This window comes from Stenella coeruleoalba (assembly GCF_951394435.1).
Source record: "Stenella coeruleoalba genome assembly, chromosome: 3".
NCBI lineage: Eukaryota > Metazoa > Chordata > Mammalia > Artiodactyla > Delphinidae > Stenella > Stenella coeruleoalba.
Window position 1 is genome coordinate 76,767,243 of NC_137148.1, and position 27,817 is coordinate 76,795,059.

Here is a 27,817-nt window from a genome sequence, read left to right on the forward strand (position 1 = left end):
AGCCTGTGTGCTGCAACTACTGAAGCCCGCGTGCCTAGAGCCTGTGCACCGCAACGAGAAGCCACCACAATGAGAAGCCTGCACACCACAACGAAGAGTAGCCCCTGTTCACTGCAACTACAGAAAGCCTGCACGCAGCAACAAAGACCCAACACAACCAAAAATAAATAAATAAAATTAATTAATTTTTTAAAAAAAGAGGTTAGTGGGCTTCCCTGGTGGCGCAGTGGTTGAGAGTCCGCCTGCCGATGCAGGGGACACAGGTTCGTGCCCCGGTCCGGGAAGATCCCACATGCCGCGGAGCGGCTGGGCCCGTGAGCCATGGCCGCTGAGCCTGCGCGTCCGGAGCCTGTGCTCCGCAACGGGAGAGGCCACAACAGTGAGAGGCCCGCGTAACGCAAAAAAAAAAAAAAAAAAGAAAAAAAAAAGAGGTTAGTGATTGTGAGGGGTGCAAGAAAGAGTCTTCTAACATGATGGTATAATGTTTTGTTTCTTGACCTGTGTGACACATAGATTAATAAATTTTCTGAAAATTCACCAAGGTGTGTACTTTTCTCTTTGTATGTTGTACATTTTTAAAAAATTAAAGATAAGTATAAATGGCAGTGGATTAAAAGAAAATAACCCTTATAATTTATAATATTCTTTATATTTTTGTCATGCTTTTTAATGAACACTTTTGGAATTCAAAAGACAGAATAGTGAACTTTAACCAACCATGGCACAATGGCTGGAACAAAACAACTGTAGCTAAATGAAAGCAAAACCAAAATGTTTTGAGCAAATAGTAATACGTTTTATAAAAATAAAATAAGTTTAGTTATCTAAGCAACTTAGTTTTTGGTGGATTGACTTGGCTCCTTAGAAATGTAATTTTTTAATGTAAAATTATTCTGTGTAACAAGAGAATTTAAATACCTTGGTTTATACAATTTATACAGTATATCTTTGCATAAAATAAGTATATTTATTTCTAGATTCTAATAATTTTATTAACTTACCAAATTAATGAGTGCTGCGTATGAAGCATACATTATGCTAGTTAAAGCAGTCTTTGCTGGGAAAGAAATGGTTTCAAACAAAGATCCGTTTCTGACCTGAAAAAAACGAAAGAGTTTTCTCATTAAAACAAAAAATTTTCAACGTTACAATGTTAAATTTTACAATGTTATTGTAAAATGAGAATTCAAATATTTATAAAGTCATCTACTTTAGTTCTGAATTTTCTCACATCCTGAAAATATATTGTTTTTCTCCTTTACAAAAAGATACTTTCTTTTGCTAATTTAAATCTATGACAAATCTATAAAAAACCTTGCATTTCCAAAATCTGAATTACTTTAACTTTCTTACGTTTACCAAGTGTGCTCACTAGGGGGTGCCACTATGCCTGTTAGAAAAAGTCTTTGTCCAAATTAATGTAGTCATCCTTTACTAAATCCTTCACCTCTTCAATTAAGCAAACAGCAATCAAAATACCGAGCGTTTCCTGGAGATTAATGACCTGCTTGGAAATGTTAATCATGAGAATGCTGAAGGCCAGGCATTAACCTTAGATGATCATTAAGCTTCAAGAAATACTCTGTGTTCATATTCAGCATGCTTTTTGGAATGCAGACGTTTACACCAATAAAGAATTTGTCTCTCAGATGTTTCTACCTTCTAGAAGGTGTCCCTGCCTCAACATAACAGTATAATATATTCAGTTTAAGGGACTAGTATAATATATTCAGATTAAGGGACCTATACTCTCTTATAGGCTACCTCTGTTGCCTTGAAGCTATAAGGATATGAAATGATGACATTAGGAAAAACACTCCCTTCCCATTCAGCAGTGAAGTGGCAGTTAGCCATGCTCCTCTGCAGTAAGAGCCAAGCCACTCAGAGGCTTCAATAACTCCCCAAAGGTACAGGCTGTATCCTAAAATCATGTAAATGCATAGTAAAAATGCACACAAATTAGAAAGAAGAGTATGTATGTGTTCATTAAAAAGTTATTTATAACACTGAAAAACTGAAACAATGATAGCAGAATGGCTCGGTAAATTATGCTATATCCACCCAATGGTATATTGCAGCCTTTTAAAAGGTGCTTCTGAAGAACACGTGATAATATTTTATTGAACAGACATTTATATGGCACTGTGTACCAGGTCCTGTTCGAAGTGCTTGTTGTTGTACTATACTCAGTTTTTGCTTACTGCTGTCACTACTGATGAAGAACAAAACTGCCCATCACAATTTTCTTCTTCTCTCAAGTGATTTATGGGATGCCGAAGCCAAGAATACTATCTAGCCTAGTAGCTAAGAGATGGTGGGGTAAGGAGGGAGGGGGAAGGGGAGTTTCCCTTTTTATTCCCTACGTTTCAGGCCATACCAACTCCTACGCATAGGTATAGGTGGGGGCAGTTTCAGCCCACTCTTTCCATAAGTCAGTCTGGAAAATTTCCCAGAAGTTCCTGGCTTCTGGAAAGAGTTTCCATGAAATGAAGCAGCTGCTGCTCTTTCCCTCTTGCTGAAAGAATCAAAATGATAGCCTGACATTGAATCCCACTATTGGGCTATAAGGAGACAAACATATAAATAGGGAGCAGAGGTCAGGAAGGAAATCAGATATACTCCAACAGAATGCCTCCTAGTAGAGTAAAAGATTCATGAGTTTGTGAATATATGAATGTTTAAGTGGAAGGTCCATAGTCAATAATTGGTAGGCCATAAACAATAAAAAATAAAAGTGGTGTCTGCATGCAGGGAAAATTACTCTGTTTCTGTTTCACTGCATCTTTCTTTTTCAGATTTTTGTCCTTCACCTAAAAGTAATTAAAATTGATGAGTTTCAAAATAAATATGTATTTTATATATGTTATGCTTCTCAGCCATGAACCTGTACGTTGCCTAAGGGTCACTTTTTCACCATTTTAATGCTTTTAATAAATACTTGCTATTCCTGTAATAAATCAGCCCTGTAGAAAATATATTTCCTCCAAAATTTATGTGGCTACTGGCTAAGTAGCCATTTTTCCATTTTATGACTCACTTGCAATACATGTTTTTCACATTATAAACCACACTGTTTCATTTTGGTTTGCTATGAGCAGGAACAGTGTATGGTAAAACTGAGATAAACAGGAGAAATTTGGAAAATGGAAGGCTTTGTCTAGATTGTCTTGGCCTATTTCAAAAATTTTTATCTTAACCTCATAATTACATGAATTTTGTTTGCATTTTAAGTTAAAAGTATCTTGATATCATTATACCCATATATTTCTTTTTTGAATTTGGAAATATTAACATATAAGATACATGGATATTTCAATCTTTAACTAAATTTCTCCCACATTATTTCATGTTCCACTTCTCCCACATAATTCTGACTGCCTTGTCTCATAAAAGAAATATCTATATTCATCTTATTTTCACTAATAATGAGATAAATCACAAAAAAGAAAACTATAAGCTGTTTAGAAAATAGAGACCCACTTACAGATAACCTGCAGGTTGGAGAATTACCAGGTCCAACTTAATTTATGTTGTCCAAAACCATCTTGATGAGAGATATCAAGGGAGTTAATAGGGGAAAAAACTCTAACAGTGATTCACAAATAAGTGTTGGAAGAAGCACTGACTGCTTTTATAGGTTCAGAAAATAGTGTTTCCTATAGGTTTGGGAAAGCTACATGATCATGTCTTTGCTTAGCAACCCACAATACTTGTGAAGACAGGAAATACTCCTAGCAGTTCACAGAAAAGAAAGCTATCTGACTTTATTTACCCCAGTATTAACATCCTGTGGAGCAGTGCTGTTGAATGAGCTCTTAATCAGGTGGTCCTATAAAAGCTCAAATGTCCCAACCTCTTGGCCAACCTGCAAAAGTACGTCTTCAAGATTCCAAGACTTCTACTTTCTAGGAATTGTCCTTTGTTCCCAGGTCTTGAATTATACCACCCAAGATAGCCTCATGGCAAGCCCATCAAGGAGCTACAGAAGTTCCTGATATTTGTGAGGTTTCCAGTTTAAACCCCAAACTGGAGTCTACCTTGGAGGGTGGGGGTGAGGAAGAAACTTTACTTAGATAAGCCTCTGACCTTCATCCTGAAAAAGGGAGCACAAGTTCACTGGGATCCACTTACGGCACACGCACTTTTGAGGCTAAGAGTTTTCTTTACTTTGCCCATCTCTTGCCTATGCCACTCCACAGGGTCTGTACAAAGTAGAAATAGACATCTCTAATGCCACTATAAGGAAGATTCTATCACAGAAAGAGCTCCTGGTCCTGTGGCCCTGCGTTGGGCTGCCAAAGTCAACGACTATGTCTGGGAGCTGACGTGTCTTGGCTGAAGTCAGCATTCAAAGCAATTATCTAGGTCACTGAAGCCTAGGCTGCAAGCTTCGCTCAGCCAGGCAGCTTACAAGGCTAAGCAGATGCAGCATTCTGTAAGTACTGCTGCTGGGGATCTTAAAAATCACCAGGAACTTCTCAGTTTTCCGTTTCTAAGGCCCCTTGTAGAAGAGGCAGGTATACTACTATAATCTCAGCCCAGCAGAATGGGGAAAGGTTTGAGGAGCAACCTGACTCAGCACCCGTATAGCCAGGTGCAAAGAAAGCCTCTTTTAACAAGACGGCCAGTTGGACAGCCCTGACCCCAACTCTCTGTGCTCATGTCACAAGCCACTGGAATCTCTTCAGGTCACTTATATTGGTTGGGTCTTTGGGTAGTTCATATTTGGCACAACATCATTAAATATGCTAAGATACACAGTACATGCGCTACAGCTGAGCATGCAACCAAAAGGCCTGGAAAGATTGCCAAGAGAGCTCCTGTGACAGCGTCTATACTCTAATTATCTTGACGAGACCATCACTATATGCTACATCTCAGACCACACCAAAAAGCTGAAACACTACCTAGTTACAGGCAGTAATGACAATGCTCCTCTATTTCGAGTTCTTGAGGGAAGTAATCTGCCTGACTGGCATTCCAAGCTACCTGATAGCCAGCAGAGTTCTGGTAGAACCGTTTAAGGTAGAAATGCATCTTTCCATCATTCATCATCCTCAGATCAGTGATGAGACAGAGCACATGAAGAGGATCTTTAAAACTTTGCTTCTGATAGGTTAACTAGGCTGCTTACTTTTCTAAGGTGATGCCCTCCATGCAGCCACAAAGCATATCCCTTGGCATAGGAATTCCATATTTCACTCCTTGCATTTCTACACGCCACAAAGTTCCATCTTGACACAGGCAGCCTGACAATTCTTTTTTTTTTTTTAATTTTTAAATTTTATTTATTTATTTTTGGCTGTTTTGGGTCTTTGTTGCTGTGCGCAGGCTTTCTCTAGTTGCAGTGAGCGGGGGCTACTCTTCTTTGCGGTGCGCAGGCTTCTCATCGCGGTAGCTTCTCTCGTTGAAGAGCACGGACTCTAGGCACGCAGGCTTCAGTAATTGTGGCACGCAGGCTCAGTAGTTGTGGCACACGGGCTTAGTTGCTCTGCGGCATGTGGGATCTTCCCGGACCAGGGATTGAACCGGTGTCCCCTGCATTGGCAGGCGGATTCTCAACCACTGCACCACCAGGGAAGCCCCAGCCTGACAATTCTTGAAGTAATTCATGCTGGAATCTACTCCAGGTAAGCTGAACTCTGTGCTGTGCCACTTACCTCTCAGCACACTCTGGCACCATGGATACATTCCATTCACAGACCAATTCACTGACCTCCACCACACCTCATATATTACTCTGTTGTTCTTTTAATTCTCCAGGCCATTATCTTCACTATTCATACTTTTGTATCTTTCCTCACTGAGACTTTACATTTGAGCTATTTTGTTTTCTTCCTTGCTACAACTTAGGTTCCTTTCAGTGGCAATCCTGAATCTTCACCTAGCTAATACATATTGCCCAAGAAAAGCTTCTTCCTCACTCCTAACCCTCAAGGACCCCAGAAGCTCTGACTTGGGACTGTTCCCACTTATCACGCTTCAGCCATATGGAACTACTTACATTTCCTACATAAGTCACGCTCTCTCTTGCCTCAGCTTCTTAATATACACTGTTCGCTTCCTTGAATGATTCTCCTACTTCTTCACTGGGCTAATTTCCCTTCCTTCAAGTCTCAGATCCAGTATCATCTTTTACAAAGCCTACACTGATTACACTTAGGAATTATACGCTCCTTGTTGATGCTTCCATAGTACACTTTGCACACTTTAATCATGCACTCAGTACACTCTACTGACATTGCTTACTTGCCTATCATCCCTAGAGTCCATGGGACATCTATGAATCCCTAGTACCTAAACTCTTGATTTTATATGTCAGGTTTTCAATAAAAATAATGTTTACCAAGTGAATGAAAAAGTAGAATTACACTTCATTTACTTCCAAGAAGAAATTTAACCATCTTATAACTTGTAAAAGATATTAAGAAGTAAAGCTGAAGGACATCTAGTTCCAGTAACGTGGCAGACTGAGCTAGTGGGGAACCTCTCGCATAAAAAAATCTAGAAATTCTATATAAAATCAAACTCCAAAAATTTAATACAAGACTGAGTTCACAAAAAGTGGAAGGAAAGAAAGAAGGGAGGGAGGGAGGGAGGGGAGAGGAAGGAAGGAAGAAGTCCTCCTATGCCAGGAAAGAAGAGGGAACTAGAAGCCAAGCAGTAAGCGTGTGAGATTATGTCCCAGGAACACTGGGGTTGCTACTGGATCCTGAAATAATGGCTGGGGGCTTGAGTTTTAATAAAGATCCTGGAGATGAGACTTGGATGCACATGAGGTGAGGATCAGGCCTTTGCAGAGCTGCAATCGCAGTGAAAGGGGGAATAGAAAAACTGCACCCACCAGTCCAAAAAGAAGGTGAGGAAGCTGGTCTCCACCAGGGACTGATATCTCCAGAGCACAAGCAAAATCCTCTAGAGGAACAGTTCTACTACCAAGGCCAGAAGGGATTTCTATTTTTTAAAAATCCTTATTGGAGAAAAACTTTAAAAAAAAACAAAGAAATAATGAGGAGACACAATATAGATCACAATAGTCAGAAAGATTAGCATCCCCCCAAAATCTCAAAGAATAATATTTTAAAAGACCATAAATTAGTATTTTTAAAATAGATTTTTAAAAAGAAATAAACCTATGAAAGGACACTTTGAAAGAAGTGGAAATTTGGGGGAAAACACCAAATAGAATTTCTAGAGATAATATAATGTTTGAAATTTAAAATACATTTAATAAATAAAAGAGCATATTAGATACAGCTGGAGAGAGCTGGTTAACTGGAAGACAGATCAGAGGAAGTTATTCAGGATGTATCAAAAAGAGATAAAGAAAAGGAAAATATGAAGAAGGTAAGTGGACATAAAGAATAAAATGAGAAGGTCCTAAGTATGTTTAGTAGGCATTCCAGCAGATGAGATTAGATAAAATGAGAAAGAGGCAATACTCGAAGAAACAATGGCTAAGAGTTTTCCAGAATTGAAATTATCCTCAAATTCAAAAATCACAAAGGCTCCCAAGAATATGTACCCATTCCAAAAAGCATTTTGACAACAGCTAATAAAACTGAAGATGTGGGGCTTCCCTGATGGCGCAGTGGTTGAGAGTCCGCCTGCCGATGCAGAGGACACAGGTTCGTGCCCCGAACCTGGAAGATCCCACATGCCGCGGAGCGGCTAGGCCCGTGAGCCATGGCCGCTGAGCCTGCGTGTCTGGAGCCTGTGCTCTGCAGCGAGAGAGGCCACACAGTGAGAGGCCCGCGTACCGCAAAAAAAACCAAAACTGAAGATGTGTATCCCTCATGACCCAGCAATCCCCCTTGTAGATATATACCTGGAGAAATGTCTCATACATATGGACGAGGAGTCATTTACAAGAGTGTTCAGTGAAGCACTGTTTGTAATACAAAAATTTTGGAAACTAAATTGTCCATCTGTTCAGTAACAGATAAACTGTGGATTACTTTTTCTTATAATGGAATACCACAAAGAAGTTAAAGTAATAAACCATAGAACCATAGCTATATATATCAAAAATGTTGAGTGAAAAAGGAAGTTTCAGAAGAGTAAGTACAGTATCATATCATTTATATAAATTTTAAATATGCATAGGATGATAGATGTATACAAATGTAGTTAAAATATAAAACATGCATGAAAATGCTTACATCAACTTCAGGATAATGATTACCTTTGGTAGACAAAAAAAGGAAGGGATCGGAGCATGGTTAATTATATTTCTTTTTATAAAACAGATATCTAAAGGCAATATGGCAAAATATTACTACCAGTTTAAATTTGGGTGGGACTTCTGATAAACTATTTTTTATATATTTTGAAATATTTTATTGATAAGAATTTTAAAAATTAAAGCTAGCTCCTAAGACAATTAGAACAAGAGCAAAGGAGAAGATATTTCATAGGTGTTGGTTCTGTATTGATGTCAAAAGAGACAGTATATGGACCCTGGACAAATCACTTAGTCCCTCAACCTGGTTCCTTCATCTCATTTCCTGGAATAAGTTATCACAAATGAGCTCTAACTTCACCTATGGAAACTCACTGTCAGGCAAGGCAAAAGGCAAGCACATTGTGTTTTTTAGTTCTCATTATTGGATAGAAGGAAACAGATTCCACTGGAAAGGGAGATTATCTTCCTGCCACTGAACTTTCATGAGTATTGTGAGACAATCCTCCATAGATATCTCTCATTCCTATACAGCAGCAGTCCCCAACCTTTTCAGCACCAGGGACTGGTTTCGTGGAAGACAATTTTTCCATGGACCAGGGGTGGGTGCCGATGGCTTCCGGATGATTCAAGTGCATTACATTTATTGTGCACTTTATTTCTATTATTATTACATTGTAATATATAATGAAATAATTATACAACTCACCACAATGCAGAATCAGTGGGAGCCCTGAGCTTGTTTTCACTTGCCACTCACTGATAGGGTTTTTGGTTTGTTTAATTTATTTATTTTATTTTTTGCTGCGTTGGGTCTTCATTGCTGCACTCGGGCTTTCTCTAGTTGTGGTGAGCAGGGGCTACTCTTCATTGCAGTGTGCAGGCTTCTCACTGTGGTGGCTTTTCTACGGGAGCACAGGCTCCCGTAGTTGTGGCTCACGGACTTAGTTGCTCTGCGGCATGTGGCATCTTCCTGGACCAGGGCTCGAACCTGTGCCCCTGCATTGGCAGGCAGATTCTTAACCACTGCGCCACCAGGGAAGCCCCATTGATAGGGTTTTGAAATGAATCAACAAGCAACTGATTTATTATGGTCTCTGTGCAGTCAAACCTCTCTGCTAATGATAATCTGTTATTTGCAGCCACTGCCAGCACTGGCAACACCTCCTCAGCTCCACCTCAGATCATCAGGCATTAGATTCTCATAAGGAGCACGCACCTTAAATCCCTCGTATGCGCACTCCACAGTAGGGTTCACGCTCCTATGAGAATCTAATGCCGCCACTGATCTGACAGGAGGCAGAGCTCAGGTGGTAATGCGAGCAATGGGGAGCGGCTGTAAATACAGATGAGGCTTCGCTTGCTCACCCGCCGCTCACCTCCTGCTGTGCAGCCCGGTCCCCAACTGGGTTGGGGACCCCCAGCTGTGCAGATTGGGCCTTCTGATATGGATGAATAGCAAACAGCTTTGTAAGCTAGAGAAAGTATATTCCTTTGGAGAGATCTAGAGATGTACTTCCCAAGATATGTCACAGGGCACTAAAGATAAAACCTTCTCCTTACCCTCCAAAAACATTTGTTTCTCTCTCTCTCTCCTCTCTCTCTCTCTCTCTCCTCTCTTCTCTCTCTCTCTCTCTCTCTCTCCCCCTCTCCCTCCCCCCCACCCCCGCTTCTCTCTCGGATGCTGGGCAGATGTGCCAGGATCCCTATAAAAAGATGAGTCTCCTGATTTCAAGGTTCCTCTCCTGCAATGCAACTTACTACACGCATAGTTAACATCCGGCTGTCACCACATTGCCCTGTGGGAACTGACACAAGATACTGCTCTGGCTGCTACTTTTGCTTGTCTCTTCTGTCAGTGTGGGTGCCTGTGTATTTCTATAACTGTGGCAAACTAACTTGTTAGCTCATAAATAGTGTAAAATCTCAGCTCCTTCACAGTTTTAACTTAGCAAAGAGGAGAAAAAAGAAAGACTCTGAATAACAATAATGGACAGTGTCTTTAAACATAATTTCATAATAAATACAGAAATATTCTTCAAAGGACACTTCTTACATCAACTCTCTATGAAAACTATGGGTCTAACAATGCAAGGAAAGAAACAGCAAGGCAAAACATTAGATTCAGAAAGACATTTCATTGGGAATTCAAAATAATACAGTTCAGCTATGTTTCTTTTTGATGATCTAAAGATACAGGGATAAGCCTTAATAGTGCTCAGAAATCCAATGGTTAACAAACAGAAACCATTTTTTACTTTCTCAAACATCAGGTATTATAAAGGTGCCTTTTATAAATGTTGTCTCAGGAAACTCATAATTGAAATATCTGATGATTTCTGGAAATGTCAAAATCTTTGATTAAAAACAGATTCCTATATACTGAATATTTCATTTATTTTAGCGACCCATCATCTATTTTCTCATATTCTTAAAACAACACAGATTTTTGTTTGAGGATTCATCCTTTCCCCATTCTTAAGTCATGTTGTCTGGATGGGGCTCCAACCCCTACTCTAGAAATTAAGCAGGTAATCAAGTCCTAGGCCAATCAATGCACCCCCATTTCCCTGGTTTAGAGGTAAGCCATTCTCTTAGAGTGAACCTCAGGACTTGGCCAGGAATGCTGGGTCAAGGACTCATTCTTTTCTGCTGTAATTGAACCTGGAAGGATGTAGCCTGGGAACAATTGCAAATCATCTTGTGACCACAAGGGGAAAGTCAGTCTATGAATGGAGTCAACACAGAGATAGCAGAGCCAAGAGATCAGTAAAAGAGAGAAACAGGATCCTGAAGGTATCATTTGAGTACCTATATCCAGCTATGCCTGAAACGTTCTCAACTCTGGATTGTTCGAGTACAAGAACTAATACATCTCCTTTCTGGCTTAACTCTCCCTTCAACAAAGGAATGCTTTGAATAATGCCCAGATTGAAAAACCCAGAGTTCAGTGCCATAAAGTTCAGAAAAAAAGAAACTGGTCCTGAAAAACTTTGACAAAATATAATAGGACCTCAATAAAACAACATAGAACACATATTTGAAATAGACCTGGACACTGACAGGTCTATCGAAATGAGTTTATAGCTAAATATACTCAATATGTTATGTCAAAGATTATCTTGGAAACATAACAAGGTTATGGGGAAAAGGACACAAAGCACAATCATTTTTAAGGCTTGTTGTAGAATTTCTTTCAGATTTGACATAGGTGGTAATTTGCATGCTTATATTTAGGTTGAACCATTTGAAATTGATAGTTTCATTTAGTTCAATCAAATAACAAGGGAGAAAAAAGTCTGCATTACTTCCTTTTTCACATTTATTTAAACAAGAGAATATACTATACTGAAAAAAGGCCCATCTATTTATTTCTCTTATCCAACTATTCTTGTTTTACATCTAGGACAACCAAATGTGCTACATTTTCATTTTCCAAATCTTACAATTTCAAAATACTTCCTAAAAAAAGATCCATAGCCTGTGCAAATGCAATATTTACTTACCTGCATGTTATATAGGGGTTGCTTTGGTGCACTAACTTCCTTGAGCAGACGATGAGATACGTCCCTTAACTCTAAAAGTCTGCAAGCAAGCTGAGGCTGCAGAAGTCTGGCAACTGATTTGGAGGATCTGGATATGCCGTTTAATCCTCGAATTAATGTTCCTCGATTGATCTTGGCTAAAGCAACAGCCATTCTGATTTTGGATGTTTTTTGCACGGGTTCTCTTTTCTGGAAAATAAGCCTTTGAAAAGTGACTGATGTGTGATTCTCCAGTGCAATATTTCTTTATTAAAAATTTTTTTATTTGAAATATAGTTGATGTACAGTATTGTTAGTCTCAGGTATACTATATAATTTGACATTTGCAAACAGTATGAAATGAATATCACAAGTCTAGTAACCATCTGTCTCCATACAAAGTTATTACAATATTATTGATCATCTTCCTTACGCTGTATATTGCATTCCCATTACTTATTATAGAACTGGAGATTTGTACCTCTTAATCCCCTTCCCCTGGTTCACTCACACTGCTCCCTCCCCCCATTCCCCCTCACCCTACCAGCAACCACCCATTTGTTTCCAGTGCATTTTTAAAATCTACTTCAGGCCGAGACAAGTACCACATAACTGTACACTGTGCCTGATACTAAGTGTCCAATAATTATCTCCCACCCTCCTTACAATTCATTGGCCCCACCCCAGGTATTTAAATATTTATATGAATATATGATTTTTTCCTTAGGATAAATATCCAGAATTAAGTTAGTAGCCTAAAGATATAAATTTTTCATTTTTCTCTCTGGATTTATCTGTTTTTTGCATTGATTTTTTTTAAAAGAGCTCTTTCAAAAGTAAACAGTCTTTTAAAAAAATATTTATTTATTTGGTTGCACTGGATCTTAGTTGTGCAGGTGGGCTCCTTAGTTGTGGCACACGGGCTCCTTAGTTGTGGCTCACAGGCTCCTTAGTTGCAGCTCTCTGGCTCCTCAGTTGAGGCACATGGGCTCCTTAGTTGTGGCATGTGAACGCTTAGTTGCAGCATGAATGTGGGATCTAGTTCCCTGACCAGGGATCAAATCCTGGCCCCCTGCACTGGGAGCTCAGAGCCTTAACCACTGCACCACCAGGGAAGTCCCAAAAGTAAACAATTCGTATTCAAATATCATTCAGTGTTTGAATTGTTCAAATAATAATTCTTATTCAAAACTGTTACAAATAGTTTCCCAGCTTACTTTAAAATTTTTAAATGATAAAATATAGCATATATACATAATACATAATGTACAATTTACTTAAAAAAATTTTTATTAGTTAAGGTGCATATCAAAGGAATGATTTTAACGATCCCAGACTCTTGCTTCTTCCCATACATAGAAAAGTGCTAAATTCATTAACTTGAGACATCTGTTTTTTTTTAATTGAATGAAAAGTTCTTTAAATTCTACAGTGCTTTACAATTTTCAGAAGTTTAACATACATGATTTCATATAATCCCATAATAACCCCTTTTTTCCAATCCCCTAACCTTATGTTACCCCCCCTTCCCTCTCCCCACTGGTAACCACTAGGTCGTTCTCTATATCTGTGAGTCTGCTTCTTTTTTGATTTATTCACTAGTTTGTTGTATTTTTTAGATTCCACATATAAGTGATAACATACAGTATTTGTCTTTCTCTGTCTGACTTATTTCATTTTAATGCCCTCCAAGTCCACCCATTTTGCTGCAAATTGCAAAATTTCATTCTTTTTTATGGCTAATATTCCATTGTATATATACACCACATCTTCTTTATCCATTCATCTGTTGATGGACACTTAGGTTGCTTCCATATCTTGGCAATTGTAAATAATGTTGCTATGAACATTGGGGTGCATGTATCTTTTCGAATTGGTGTTTTTGATTTTTTGGATATATACACAGGAGTCTTGATTGCTGAGTCATATGATAGTTCTATTTTTAGTTTTCTTTGAGAAATCTCCATACTGTTTTCCTTAGTGGCTACACCAATTTACATTCCCAACCACAGTGTAGGAGGGTTCCTTTTTCTCCACACCCTCACTAACATTTATTTGTGTTCTTTTTGATGATAGTCATTCTGACAGGTGTGATATGATATCTCATTGTGGTTCTGATTTGCATTTCCCTGATGATTAGCAATGTTGAGCATCTTTTCATATGCCTGTTGGCAATCTGCATTTCCTCTTCAGAAAAATGTCTGTTCAGTTCTTCTGCCAATTTTTTAAGCAGGTTGTTGGATTTTTAAATGTTGAGTTGTATGAGCTGTTTATATATGTTGGACATTACCCCTTACCAGTCATATCATTTGCAAATATCTTCTCCCATTCAGTAGGTTGTCTTTTTGTTTAGTCAACGGTTTCCTTTGCTGTGCAAAAGATTTTAAGTTTAATTAGGTCCCATTTGTTTATTTTTGCTTTTTAGGAGATGGATCAAAAAAAATATTGCTGCTATTTATGTCAAAGAGTGTTCTGCCTATGTTTTCCTCCAGGAATTTTATAGTATCCAATCTTACATTTAGGTCTTTAATCCATTCTGAGTTTATTTTTGTATGTGGTGCTAGAGAACATTCTAATTTAATTCTTTTACAAGTAGCTGTTCAGTTTTCCCAGCACAGCTTATTGAAGAGACTGTCTTTTCTCCATTGTATATTCTTGCCTCCTTTGTCACAGATTAATTAACCATAAGTGTGTGGGTTTATTTCTGGGCTCTCTATTCCATTCCATTGATCAATGTGTCTGTTTTTGTGCCAGTACCATACTGTTTTGATTAGTATAGCTTTGTAGTATAATCTGAAGTCCAGGAGCCTGATTCCTCCAGTCTGTTCTTCTTTCTCAAGATTGCTTTGGCTATTTGGGGTCTTCTGTGTTTCCATATAAATTTTAAAATTATTTGTTCTAGTTCTGTGAAAAATGCCATTGATACTTTGATACGCATTGCACTGAATCTGCAGATTGCCTTGGGTGGTATGGTCATTTTAACAATACTAATTCTTCCAATCCAAGAATATGGTATATCTCTCCATCTGTTTGTGTGTCTTCAATTTCTTTCATTAGTGTCTTATAGTTTTCCAAGTACAGGTCTTTTGCCTCCACAGGTAGGTTTATTCCTAGGTATTTTATTCTTTTTGATGCAATGGTAAATGGGATTGTTTCCTTAACTTCTCTTTCTGATAGTCTGTTGTTAGTGTATAGAAATGCAACAGATTTTTAAATATTACTTTTGTATCCTGCAACTTTACCAAATTCATTGATGAGCTCTAGTAGTTTTCTGGTGGCGCCTTTAGGATTTTCTATGTACAGTATCATGTCATCTGCAAACAGTGACAGTTTTAGTTCTTCCTTTCCAATTTGGATTCCTTTGATTTTTTTTCCTTCTCTGGTAGCTGTGGCTAGGACTTCCAAAACTACATTGAATAAAAGTGGTGAGAGTGGGCAGCCTCGTATATAAAATATAGCATATATACATAATCATAATGTACAATTTACTTTAAATTTTTTAATGTTAAAATATAGCATATATACACACTGCATTGTACTGTTTAAAGAAAAATGAAACAAAAACCCTATGTACTAATCCACAAGCTTACAAAACTTGTAGTTCTGAAAACGTCAAATCTTCTATGAGCACTCTGACAGGAAAAATTTCTGGCATTTCTAAAACACAGGACATGTAGTTCTTTCTCTGTTCTAGCAGAAAGTGAACCACAGGTTAGACTGCATTCCAGGCAACAGACAAGTATAATTTCCATTATTCATGTAAGTAATTTTATGAGCTATTCTGGCTTTTCAGTACATAACTTGGGGGAAAGAGTTGGTTAATAACACAAAGAAACAACTTTGAATCTCATTTAATTATTGAGTACAAATATATAAGTGCAAAACATATTTTGGATTTTCTTGTCTACAATAAGCATCATATATTTTGTTAAGAGCTAACATGCTGTATATTTATTTTAAATGCCTCAACTTTTATCCTGAAGTCATAATTTTATTAGTGCTGTTTTTGTCATCAAAGTTCAGTACTTCTCTTACTCTTCAGCATTTGTCAGTGGAGATAACCAAAAGCTGTTCTAGCCTATCAATGAAGATGTACTTCTGCAACACCTGGTGTCCTACCGTGGCTTAATCTATTAACTTCAGCAAAAAAGTCCCAGTGGCCCACCTGTGGTCTCAACCCTCCTCGTCAGTAGAACAGTAGAGGATGAACTAAGTTGTGGGCTGCTACAGTTGCTATAATTTCAAGCCACTTTAGAGCAATGCTTACAAGCAGTTACATGGTAGGTAGAACAAGTGAAAAGAACACACAGGTGCAATCACTTGATATTATCTAAGCTGGTTGCATGCACACCTTGAAGAGAAACCACATTGTCTGCAGTATCCAAAGTTCCTGCACATACAGATTCAATTTCTCTTGTGACGTTATGCTTTGCTGCACTGACTCTTCCTCCTAACTCCTCCTCAAGGTGGAGCAGCTGGAGTAAGTTTGGTTTTACCTCTGATTACAATTTACAGTTGTCCCTAGGCATCCCATGTGGATTAGTTAGTTCCAGAACCCCTGAAGATACCAAAATCCGTGGATGCTTAAGTTCTTTATATAAAATGGCATAGTATTTGCATATAGCCTATGCATATCCTCCTTTATTCTTTAAATCATCTCTAGATTACTTATAAACTCTCATACAATGTAAGTGCTATGTAAATCAACAAACTTAAGTTTTGCTTTTTGGAACTTTCTGGAATTTTTTTCAATCACAGGTTGGTTGAATCCCTGGATACCAAGGGCCAACAGTACTGTGTTTTCTCTCATTATAATTTGTAACCAGAGGTGAGGACCACATTGCCAGGGCAAACAGGAGTTGGATATGTGCAGTTCCACCTTTAGTGAAACCTTGCCTATGTGGTCATTCAGTGTTTTAGGGACCCTTCATTTCTTCAGTTGCAAAACAACATTCTGTAGTTTCCCTCTTCTGATTTTGTGAGTTCCTTCACAAAATCTTCGTGATCTGTACGTGTTGGCTTGGATTCACTGACTTTACACATGTATTTCTATTAACCAGTATTGATGCATTCCCCCAAACATTATACTAGATTGATCCATTCAACTTTCCTCTCTTTCAGAAATTCTAAATTTTTATCTCTGTAGAAAAATAAGCCTATTTGTAATAAATAATCTATTAATAAAAATTCTCCTGCAAGGTTCATATAATGTGTTCACCAAAATACAGCATTTATTATAGACAATATTTTTAAAAATTCGAGTGCATTATAATAATGCTTTAGCGCATTTTGTGTTATCTTTCTCATTTTAGTATCCTCGTGAGTTTACAGACTCAACTTGTTCCTAATTAATATTTTTGTTTCCCTTTAATGCTTAAATGGTTACAATATGACGACTGCATTTCCCTTTTAAAATGCCTGCCTTTTTTGATACTTTCCTAGATAACTGAAAGAATTATTTCTAACAACAAAATATGTTTCTGACCCCTTTTATTTTCCCTGCCACAAAACATGAAATAAATTTGTTCCCAAGAAGACCATTATTGCTTTTAAGAATAGTATATTAGAAACCAAATCTGGGCTTGGGGGTGCATGATCAATGGTTCTTCGTGGCTCTGGGAATACAAAGGTGACAGCAGGGAAAGGCTACTTACATTCCTTAAGATGCAGAAGGAGACGTTCTTCTTTTTTTTTTTTTTTTTTTTTTTTTAGCGGTATGTGGGCCTCTCACTGTTGTGGCCTCTCCCATCGCGGAGTACAGGCTCCGGACGCGCAGGCCCAGCGGACACGGCTCACGGGCCCAGCCGCTCCGCAGCACGCGGGATCCTCCCGGACCGGGGCACGAACCCGTGTCCCCCGCATCGGCAGGCGGACCCTCAACCACTGCGCCACCAGGGAAGCCCGTTCTTCTTTTTTAAATAAACAGTCACCAGTTTATGATGATGGTTCCAATTCACTCTTACTTTCAATGAGTTATTTTTTTAAATTAGCTCTAACAGAAAATTTTTAAATAAAAGGTTTTTCCCCTCTGAGGTACCAGCTTTTCCTTTTTGTCTACTCTCTATGCTATGTATTTTCCTACCAAACCATATGTGTAAATTTAAATGTTGAACTGAAATTAAGAAGTCCTCATTTCCTTCTTTTTCCCTTTTTAATTTTTTGACCCTTGGCCTAAACATCCTGGAGTCAGTGGCAAAGTGTGCAAATTCAGATGATATTTTTTGTCATATGTTCATCATCTGAGCATATCAGCAAATGTCAGAAAAGAAAGTCCAACTCCCAACCACCACCAACACCTCAGAGATAAACAAAGGTACTTAAAGACCATTTGCCAAAACAAACAGCATCATTTAATCAGATTTATTCAAGAATCCTGCTCCATATTTCTCTATTTGAGCTCCATTCTTTGAATATATATCCTGCTTTCCCCATTACTTTTCTTTTTTCCAGAGCCATGCCCATTTTTCTATCATCAGCAGTTTTAATGCTGAACTCCAATTTCTAGTAACATCAGCTTTTTACTACCGTACATCTATAAAACCAGCCGGTCAGCAAATCTTATTCAGTTCTTTCTCTGAATAGTCCCAGAATTTGACCACTCCTCACTAGCCCCAGTACCAACACTCAGTCCACTTTATTTATATACCACTGTCATCTCGTCTCCAGACTTGAAAATTAGCCTCATCAATGGCCTCCCTGCTTCCACCCTTCCCTACTTTCATTCTGTTCCTCAACACATCAGCCAAAGAGACACAATTAAAAATTAGATCACATCAGATCTTGCTTTTCTGCTCAACCACTTCAGTGGCCTCCTGGTGCACTCAGTGTAAAAGCCAAAGTACATACAATGGTCTACAAGGTCCTACAAAGGCTGCCTCTTCTTTACCTCCCTGGCCTCACAGTCTTTTTCTCTCCCTTTTCCTCCTTCATTATTTATTGAACTTGTTAGGTATACTCCCATCTCAGGGACTTTGAACTAACTATGCCATTTGATTCTCAAGGACGCCAAGGTTTGCTCCCTCACTTCCTTCAAGTCTTTTTCTTTTTTAAATTTTTATTGGAATATAGTTGATTTATAATGTATTAGTTTCAGGTGTACAAAGTGAATCAGTTATACATATACATATATCCACTCTTTTTTTTTTTAGATTCTTGTTCCATATAGGCCATTACAAAGTATTGAGTAGAGTTCCCTGTGCTATACAGTAGGTTCCTATTAGTTATCTATTTTATATTTAGTAATGTGTATATGTCAGTCCCAATCTCACAATTTATCCCTCCTCCCTCCCTTATCCCCTGGTAACCATAAGTTTGTTTTCTATATCCATGACTCTACTTCTATTTTTGTAAGTAAGTTCAATTGTACTCCCCCTTTATTTTAGATTCCACATATAAGCAATATCATATATTTCTCTTTCTGTGTCTGACTTACTTCACTCAGTATGACAATCTCTACGTCCATCCATGTTGCTGCAGATGGCATTATTTTGTTCTTTTTTTATTGCTAAGTAATATTCCATGTGGTATATATGTATCACATCTTCTTTATCCATTCCTCTGTTGATGGACATAGGTTGCTTTCATGTCCTGGCTATTGTAGATAGTGCTGCAATGAACAATGGGGTGCATGTATCTTTTTGTATTATGATTTTCTCTGGGTATATGCCCAGGAGTGGGATTGCTGGGTCATATGGTAGTTCTATTTTTTGATTTTAAAGGAGCCTCCATACTGTTCTCCATAGTGGCTGCACCAGTTTACATTCCCACCAACACTGTAGGAGGGTTCCCTTTTCTCCACACCCTCTCCAGCATTTGTTGTTTGTAGATTTTTTTGACTGGTGTGAGGTGATACCTCATTGTAGTTTTCACTTGCGTTTTTCTAATAATTAGCGATGCTGAACATCTTTCCATGTGCTTCTTGGCCATCTGTATGTCATCTTTGGAGAAATGTCTATTTAGATCTTCCCCCCTTTTTTGATTGGGTTATTTGTTTTTTTGATATTGAGCTACATGAGCTATTTGTATATTTTGGAGATTAATCCCTTGTCGGTTGCTTCATTTGCAAATATTTTCTCCCAGTCTGAGGGTTTTGTTTTGTTTATGGTTTCCTTTGCTGTGCAAAAGTTTTTAAGTTTAACACATTTTTGACGAGACGTATTACGGCCACAGGCGTTAGTTTCTGCAAAAATCCCCTGGGTCAATAATGTGTTAATTAGATCCCATTTGTTTATTTTTGTTTTTATTTTCATTACTCTAGGAGGTGGATACTTCCTTTAAGTCTTAATTCAAGAATCACTTTCTCACTAAGACTCTCTTGGTCTTACCTTTCCCATCAATTGTTCTCCTTATCCCTACCCCTACTTCATATCCTTTCTCTGCTATGTGCTTTCTTCTCCTTAAGACCTACCATTAATATAATCTGTAGTTTATTTTCCTTGTTTATTGGTTTTCTATTTGACTAGGATATAAGTTTGGGGTTTTTTAGGACATAAGTTTTACGGCAGCAGTGTTCTATATCCATCTGGCTCACTGATCTTTCCCCAGGGCCTAGAATAGTGTCTGGTACATAATGGGTGCTCTATAAATATATTCATTTCAGTGAATGAATGAAAAATATCAGAAAAATATAACAAGTTAGTATAGATATATATTGGAAAAATATAACAAATATTAAATTAGAAACTACCCAGAAAGATTTCAGTGCACAACGTGCTCTGCGAATTTTCACAATGATAGTGTCCCACAAGAAACAACTCACCAAAGACAAATATACAACTGAATTATAGAACACTCTAGTTACAGTTCTACTCTCATTATATTTAGAAACCCCAATGCCAATACAAGTAATTTCCAGACATCACTGGTGCATCCCCAGTGAAACCGTGCCCCACAAGGTTAAAAAGCTCATTCTGAACCTGTGCCCCATAGGGTTAACAGAAACTGGCGACTGACAGCAATTCTTTAGCTTGTCTTACAGAACAGCAAATAAGGGAGAGTCTTGTTAAAAATCCCTATGCTTGTAATCTGCCTCCACTCATCAAACTTGCCTTAATTGTTCCTGCAAATTGCGTACCTTCCAAGCTTCACATACCTTAGACAAATACTGTATATCACAAGACTCCTTTAACCACCCCCTACAGATAACACCTCTGACATATGGGTCGCTACAGTAATGGCTGCTTCAGAAACATGGAGCTAATCTTGCCCAGTTCAAACTGGTCAAGACCACTTGACCATTCAACTGAGCCTGCTCAAGTGTGCAATGGGTGACCTTTTGACATCTGAGGGCCAAAAGTTCCACCCCCAGATCATGCTAACACCCACATTTTCTGAACATACATCCTGTGAAGAAGTATGTAACTCAGATATGCCTACAAAGAGCAGATATTACCTCATCTTTTTCCTGCCTCCAAACACCTTCACGGGCCTCTCTGACTACGCTATACTCTTCATGCACAAATAATCCAAGCCCCTTGCCTTTGGGGAGGTGGATCAGAGATTTGCTCTCCTGTTTCCTCACTTGGCTGCCTCTTGAATAAACCCTTTCTCTGCTGCAAACCTCAGCGTCTCAGCATTAGGCTTTCTGCATGTCGGACAAAGAAACCTGGTTTGGTAACACCAGCAGTTTTTGTCCCACATGTTTAAAAAGAAAAAAAGAAAGCATAGAGAATTCAGAAAAATGTATCTACATATGTAAAGGCCAAAATTTTGCATGGATTCTATTATGCTCTGTCTACAATCCTCAATTTTGTAGTATACAGTTAAGTGCAAGATAATTACAGAATAAAATACAAACCACCTTTCATAATTAAAACCCACAAAATTGACCCTATTTACCATAAAAGATTTCTCTCATTCAAGTAAAGATCATCTGAATTAAAAAATTTTAATTCCCTAATTGTAGCATGCATCTTTTCATTCGTTCAAATTTAAAAGTTTAATATTTTAAAGTCCTTATATGGAAATCATTTGCAATTTGCAAGTGTAAACCTTAAAAAGTTACTTTTACTAAAAGATGTGGATACTGAGCGTATTGGGGTCTGGGCTGCTTGGAAGGGAGGGAGTGGAGAGTACAAGACCTCAGAAGCCAGGACCTCAAGTCAAAATTCTAAAATTAACTTTCCCCAGCCCCAGAAAAAAAATGTCCTTCAAAATCTTTAGCCATGAAGAACTATTTAATAACCAGTATTCTCGGTGTATTCCTCTATAAAAATTCCACCACCATCACTCCCACCAAATCTCTAAATCTTTTTTTTTTTTATTCCAGGCCAGTAACATGGCTTTTTCCTAAATAAATAAAATTAAATGCCAATCACAAAACTTAGAGATTTAAAATACAACCCAATTAATAAAGCCCTCTAAGTAGTCTTAAAACCATTCTTTTCAGTATGTTTGGGAACTATGGACCACACTAGAAATAATAAAATCTGCAACATTTCTAATCTGACCTTTAAAAATAATTTAGTTAAGAACAGAGTATTAGCATTGTTTTCTGGATAATTTATTTTTGAAGAGCAAATAACTTCAATGTGTTATAATATCCCCTAACTACTCAGGTTTCCTGCCAATCTCAGCAACACTTTCTTCAAAGTAAATGGTGGAAAAAGAACAATGTAAGTGTTTTGAAAATGAGAAATAAAGTAACTTTATGTTTATATTCTTCACTTGGGTGGGGTATAGTTCTTATAAGTGAACGACTTCAGGGATTTGGAAATAGGAACTTAGATTTCTTTGGGGATCAGAATATCAATCTATTTCACATAAAGCATACTTATGGCTCTAGTGATAACGAGGCTATGCAGAGGGTAGGAAGAGATGAAGGAAGTTGTAAAGAAAGTTGCAACTTCGATTAAATAAAACCCAGTTTCTCTAATATTGGCAATGGTGGGAGAATCACAACTTGGAAGGACAACAGGGCTTTCCAGGCCTAGGCTTCCTTGGCTTTACCTTGAGGTTTTCTCAATAATTACTGACACTACTGTGCTGGCCTTAACCATTTTACATCCTAGACCAAGCATCTCTTTCCTTAATACCCCAGAGCATAGCCAAGAAAAATCTCTCATGTTTCAAAAGAATTTATACCAAGACTAGGGGGATACAAAAAGAGGAAGCAACTAGACACCAAGGTTAAGATATGGAATGACAAAATCCATTTTGGCTTTTCCTCTCCTACTTAGCCAGCCACCACCTAAATGCCACCTTACCACTGTGCATCCAGATACGTACATTTCAGTATCACCCATTCCTAAAGTCTAGACCCAAGACTGACGCCATTTATTCAAATTTACTTAACATTCTGGAAACATGCTATGATGTTTCATACTTTTTTGGCATGACACTGCTTCCTTTGGAATATTTTTCCCTATTCATCCTCTGAGACCCAGTCTAAGCATCTTTCCTCCATGAAGTCTTCTCTGACTACCCTATGTAGAGTCATTCCTTCCTCTAAATTGTATATGCCTCTTACCATATTCCATGGCAATTACTTGTTTATGACTCTGTCTCCATGAGATTAAGCTCACTGACTGAAGGAACCCTGCTTTGTTTAATCTCTGTATTCCTTCTTCCCAGTTCCAGGCAAAGTATTTATTAAGTGTCTAATGCCTGGTTATCTGGATGAATGGTTAAAGGTAGCTCTAATACCTCTCCTTTGGAATGAAATATACAGACTTTGTGATTACTATGTTACTCACAGCCCTTTTTTGTTTACTTCCAGGTTTTAGCTATGTTCCTCATGTTGACATTGCCAAAAGTCTGATTTCTGGATAAGTAGGTTGTTACTGTACCATATAACTTTACAACATATTCTATTCCAACTGTGGCCAAAATGACTAAAACAGCACTTTCCCATTAAGAGTTGTGTACTTTTGGGACTTCCATGGTGGTCCAGTGGCTAAGACTCTGTGCTTCTAATGCAAGGGGGCCCGGGTTCGATCCCTGGTCAGGAAACTAGACCCCACATGCCACAACTAAGAGTTTGCATGCTGCAACTAAAGATCCCACGTGCCACAATGAAGATCTCGCATGCCACAATGAAGATCCTGCATGCCACAACAAAGATCCCACATGCCCCAACTAAGACCCGGTTTAGCCAAATAAATATTTAAAAAAAACGAGTTGTGTACTTTTGAGTAAATCAGGTTACCTGTGTCCCCTAAACAAGATGTTACTTTTTCCTAACTAAATGTCTTTATGATTCTCTACCTATCTCCTTCCACTCCCAATATTATATCTAAAACCTTTTTGCAACAGATGTTTAAAACATATGCATATGTACTTTGTTTAAATTGATATCACTATTTTCTTTCCATATTAAAACACACACCCATGCCATATTTATCTTTCCATTGTTATAACATATCAATTATGTTTTTTCACTGACTTAATTGCCACAGATTTTAAAGTACATCTAGATATTTTTCTGACTTTATATTAAGCAAATCTTAAGTAAACTACATTGCAATTGTATCTATGAGAAAGTTCTAGATTTCCAATCTAATGGTAGAGTGACTGTCCTTAAACTTTATTTATCTTTCTACCTCACTTCCTTGTCCACAGTCCTTCTGTTTTCCATATACCCCTCGCAATGAGTAAGAGTTGAAATGGTGTTTTTCTGAGGTGAAAGTAATGTTTTCCTAAGCTTAAAATACTGATCTCAAAATCACAAATTAAATAATTGGTACTAAAAATACAATATACTTTTTATAATCCTTTCAAAGTTATAAAATCACATTACCTGATTAGACTGTGATAATCTTAGGACGGTAGGGAATTCATCTTTAAACTTATCTTTAAGGACCATGATTGCTTTCTGGATCCCCTCGACTAAGACAAAAAGAAGTTAGGGGGTTAAAAAAAAAAGCTTAACTAAAAATCCCCTAAACATAATTTAAAAGATCATGGAACACTGGGTCCACCTTGCGGATTTAATTCCCAGTTTCCACACCCATATCCCCTTTACAGGAAGACTGTGCATACTTCTTCCAGAGAAGTTCTTCAACATCTGCCCACATATCCGCCCAACAGGTTTGACTGGCATGTTGAGTTCTTGCTTGGGTTCCTAGTTCGAGGCAAGCTTACAGGCCTGGGCACTGCTTGTCCTACTCTACCATTAGTGAGGGATGATGGCAGCCTTCCACTTAGGAATGCAGGCAAGGACAGAACCTGCAGCTCACTGCAGGGATTCTTTGTTACTTCACAATGGGCCTCTGAGAACTTGTTACAGAATCCTCTGAAATCACTCTGGCAGTGAGCAGGAAGAGTGTGTTTGGAGGCACAAGGGGAGGAGAAATGGGATTGGAAAGTGAAGCACACTAAGGAGTTCTGCAATATGAATTAAATTTTGCCCCAATTTCTGCAGTGATACTTCAATTACTGGATCACCTGAGAACAAAGCTCCCTTTGAAAAAAGCTGGCATACGCTTTAAAAGAAATACTTCACACTTGATGCCACGTGGAAAAGAAACACCAGCAGTTAACTCAGAAAGACTTCTGAACAGGTTGTTTTTCCTTCACCCAAATGAGGATCACTAGGTCAGACCCAGGCAAAATCGTGAAGTCTTTGGTTTGCCTTCTTTAAAATCTCAACCTTTTTTTCTTCTTCATCTTTGTCTCTTCTAGCACTCTCCCACCTCAGATGACCACTATTTTCCTCTTATCAAACATGGGAAGAACTGCATATTATGCAGACTTGATTGACTACCTGGTTATATTTTAGTGTGGATGAGCTGAGTTGGTTAACTCAAATCCCATTTTATTTATTTATTATTTTTTTTAAAAATAAATTTATTTATTTTATTTATTTTTGGCTGCATTGGGTCTTTGTTGCTGTGTGCGGCTTTCTCTAGTTGCAGCAAGCAGGGGCTATACTTCGGTGCAGTGCGTGGGCTTCTCATTGCGGTGGCTTCTACTGTTGGGGAGCACGGGCTCTAGGCACATGGGCTACAGTAGTTGTGGCACACAGGCTCAGTAGTTGTGGCTTGCGCGCTCTAGAGTGCAGGCTCAGTAGTTGTGGCGCATGGGCTTAGTTGCTCCGCGGCATGTGGGATCTTCCTGGGCCAGGGCTCGAACCCGTGTCCCCTGCATTGGTAGGCAGATTCTTAACCACTGCACCACCAGGGAAGCCCTCAAATCCCATTTTAATTTGAAGCCTTTATATTTAACTGCAGCTAGATGGGTTTCTTCGGCAAGCACAAAACTGGCTGCTGGAGGTCTATTTAGGGAACTGTCCAGGAAAGAGAAATGTTCATCAAAGGATTCCTCTAGATTGTGAAGCCTGCCAGATCCCCAGCTTTCACTTTGTCCTTAGTCCTTATCTGCCTGAGAATACTCTCCATCACAGCACAACCACCTCTCTGAACCTTAACAGATCCTGCTTTCCTCCATAATAAATCTAATGCGTAAGATAATTATACCCCTAACATTTGGAAAGTGAAATCTATTGCCAGAAAGAATTATTAGACAATGATGAACACACAAACTGGGAGCCTATAAGAAAATGAAAACTTTATTTGTCCTATTTAGATAACTTAGCTATCAGAGTCTACCAGAGTAACACCTGTTAGGACCTGCTCTCTCTGGTCTTATTCTATGTTCTCCACTCCCATCAACTCCCTAATTCTTTTTCCATCTGCCCACCCTCAATGTCCTAGCTCCCAGTTGTTTCACTCAGTTTTCTTTTCATCCATTCTCACCCTCCTAGGCATCCTATAAAACAAACAAATCTACAAGAAAAACATATCATGTTAATATTTCCCACACTTCAAGCTTAACTGACTCTTTGTTAATTATTCTAACAAAATTCTTTTTGTCTTTTCTTTCTTAATGACCCCCTCTCAGGATGGGGAATGGTAGAAAAAGGCAGGGGGTGATAAGTAAAAAAATTCCACGTTGGGCTTCCCTGGTGGCGCAGTGGTTGAGAGTCTGCTTGCCGATGCAGGGGACACGGGTTCGTGCCCTGGTCTGGGAAGATCCCACATGCCACGGAGCAGCTGGGCCCGTGAGCCATGGCTGCTGAGCCTGCGCGTCCGGAGCCTGTGCTCCGCAACGGGAGAGGCCACAACAGTGAGAGGCCCGTGTACCGCAAAAAAAAAAAAAAAAAAAAAAAAATTCCACCTTGCCACACTTAACATTTGTGACCATATCTGATAATGTTTTGGTTTTTATTTAATCATATCTTATACCTATATCCTTACACATCTTACATTATTACAGATAAAGTTAGATGAAATAATGTCAATGGCTATCTTTAATTGTTATTCTTTACAACTCATAATTGAGTGGTCCATACTTACAAAATAAATTCTAATAAGAATCTGAGGCAGTTTGTATGTAGGATGTTTGAAAATTGAATCATTTGAAATGTACTAAGGGAACTTATTCTTTAAAAGTAACTAACCCTAGATAAATTCTTCTATAAGGTAAATAACCATCTTTTTCCCACGAAAAATAAATACCTGCTATGTATCTTGTAAATACAGATTTTCAAAGATGTTTCAAAATAGAGATAACATTTTGCTTCTCCTTAAAGTTATTTAATAACTATATTCTACAATTCCAGTTGGGTACCATTAGTATGGTACCCAACCATATTAATGGATGAAAAGACTGATGCAAGTCCTCAAATAGTTACAGTAAAATGATAGGCCACACAGGGAACAGAATTAACAACATTGGCATTGCTACTGAACTTTGGGAACTGCTGAGGTTCATTAGATGGTAGGAAGCTAGGAAGCAGATTTGTTGTTGTCTGTTTCCTGTATCACAATATAAACTTCATGAGCTCAGGGTCTTTGGTTGGCTCAAGGCTATATTCCCAATATGTAGATAATGCTTTTACAATTTTACAAAAATATTTCCTGGAAGAATATAATCGTATTTGTTACTTATGTCTTAGGCAGGATGAAAATTTTTATCATTAACAAATTCATCGTGGAATCAATTAAATGATATGTAAATGCAAAACAAGACACATTACATATACATACACACACATAATGTTTATCAAACACTATGGGAAGAAAACTTTTTTTCCCCACACACAAAGCACTACATTTTAATTTATTTTACCCATGACAGTGACATAACCTAAATAATTAACTGAATTAATTCA

General features: G+C 38.2%; 1 protein-coding gene across 1 annotated transcript in view; it reads right to left on the bottom strand.

The window, feature by feature from the left end:
- The window catches only part of SPATA9 (spermatogenesis associated 9), a 31,978-nt gene extending 5,869 nt beyond the window's left edge, over positions 1–26,109 (bottom strand). The window contains exons 1-4 of the mRNA XM_079917658.1: positions 24,685–26,109; positions 24,443–24,531; positions 11,689–11,916; positions 1,002–1,097 (exon numbers count right to left, since the gene is read on the bottom strand). Of these exons, the coding sequence (XP_079773784.1) occupies positions 1,002–1,097; positions 11,689–11,916; positions 24,443–24,531; positions 24,685–24,745 (474 nt within the window). The 5' untranslated portion in view covers positions 24,746–26,109. The remainder of the gene's footprint in view (positions 1–1,001; positions 1,098–11,688; positions 11,917–24,442; positions 24,532–24,684) is intronic.
- Between the last annotated feature and the right edge of the window lie 1,708 nt (positions 26,110–27,817).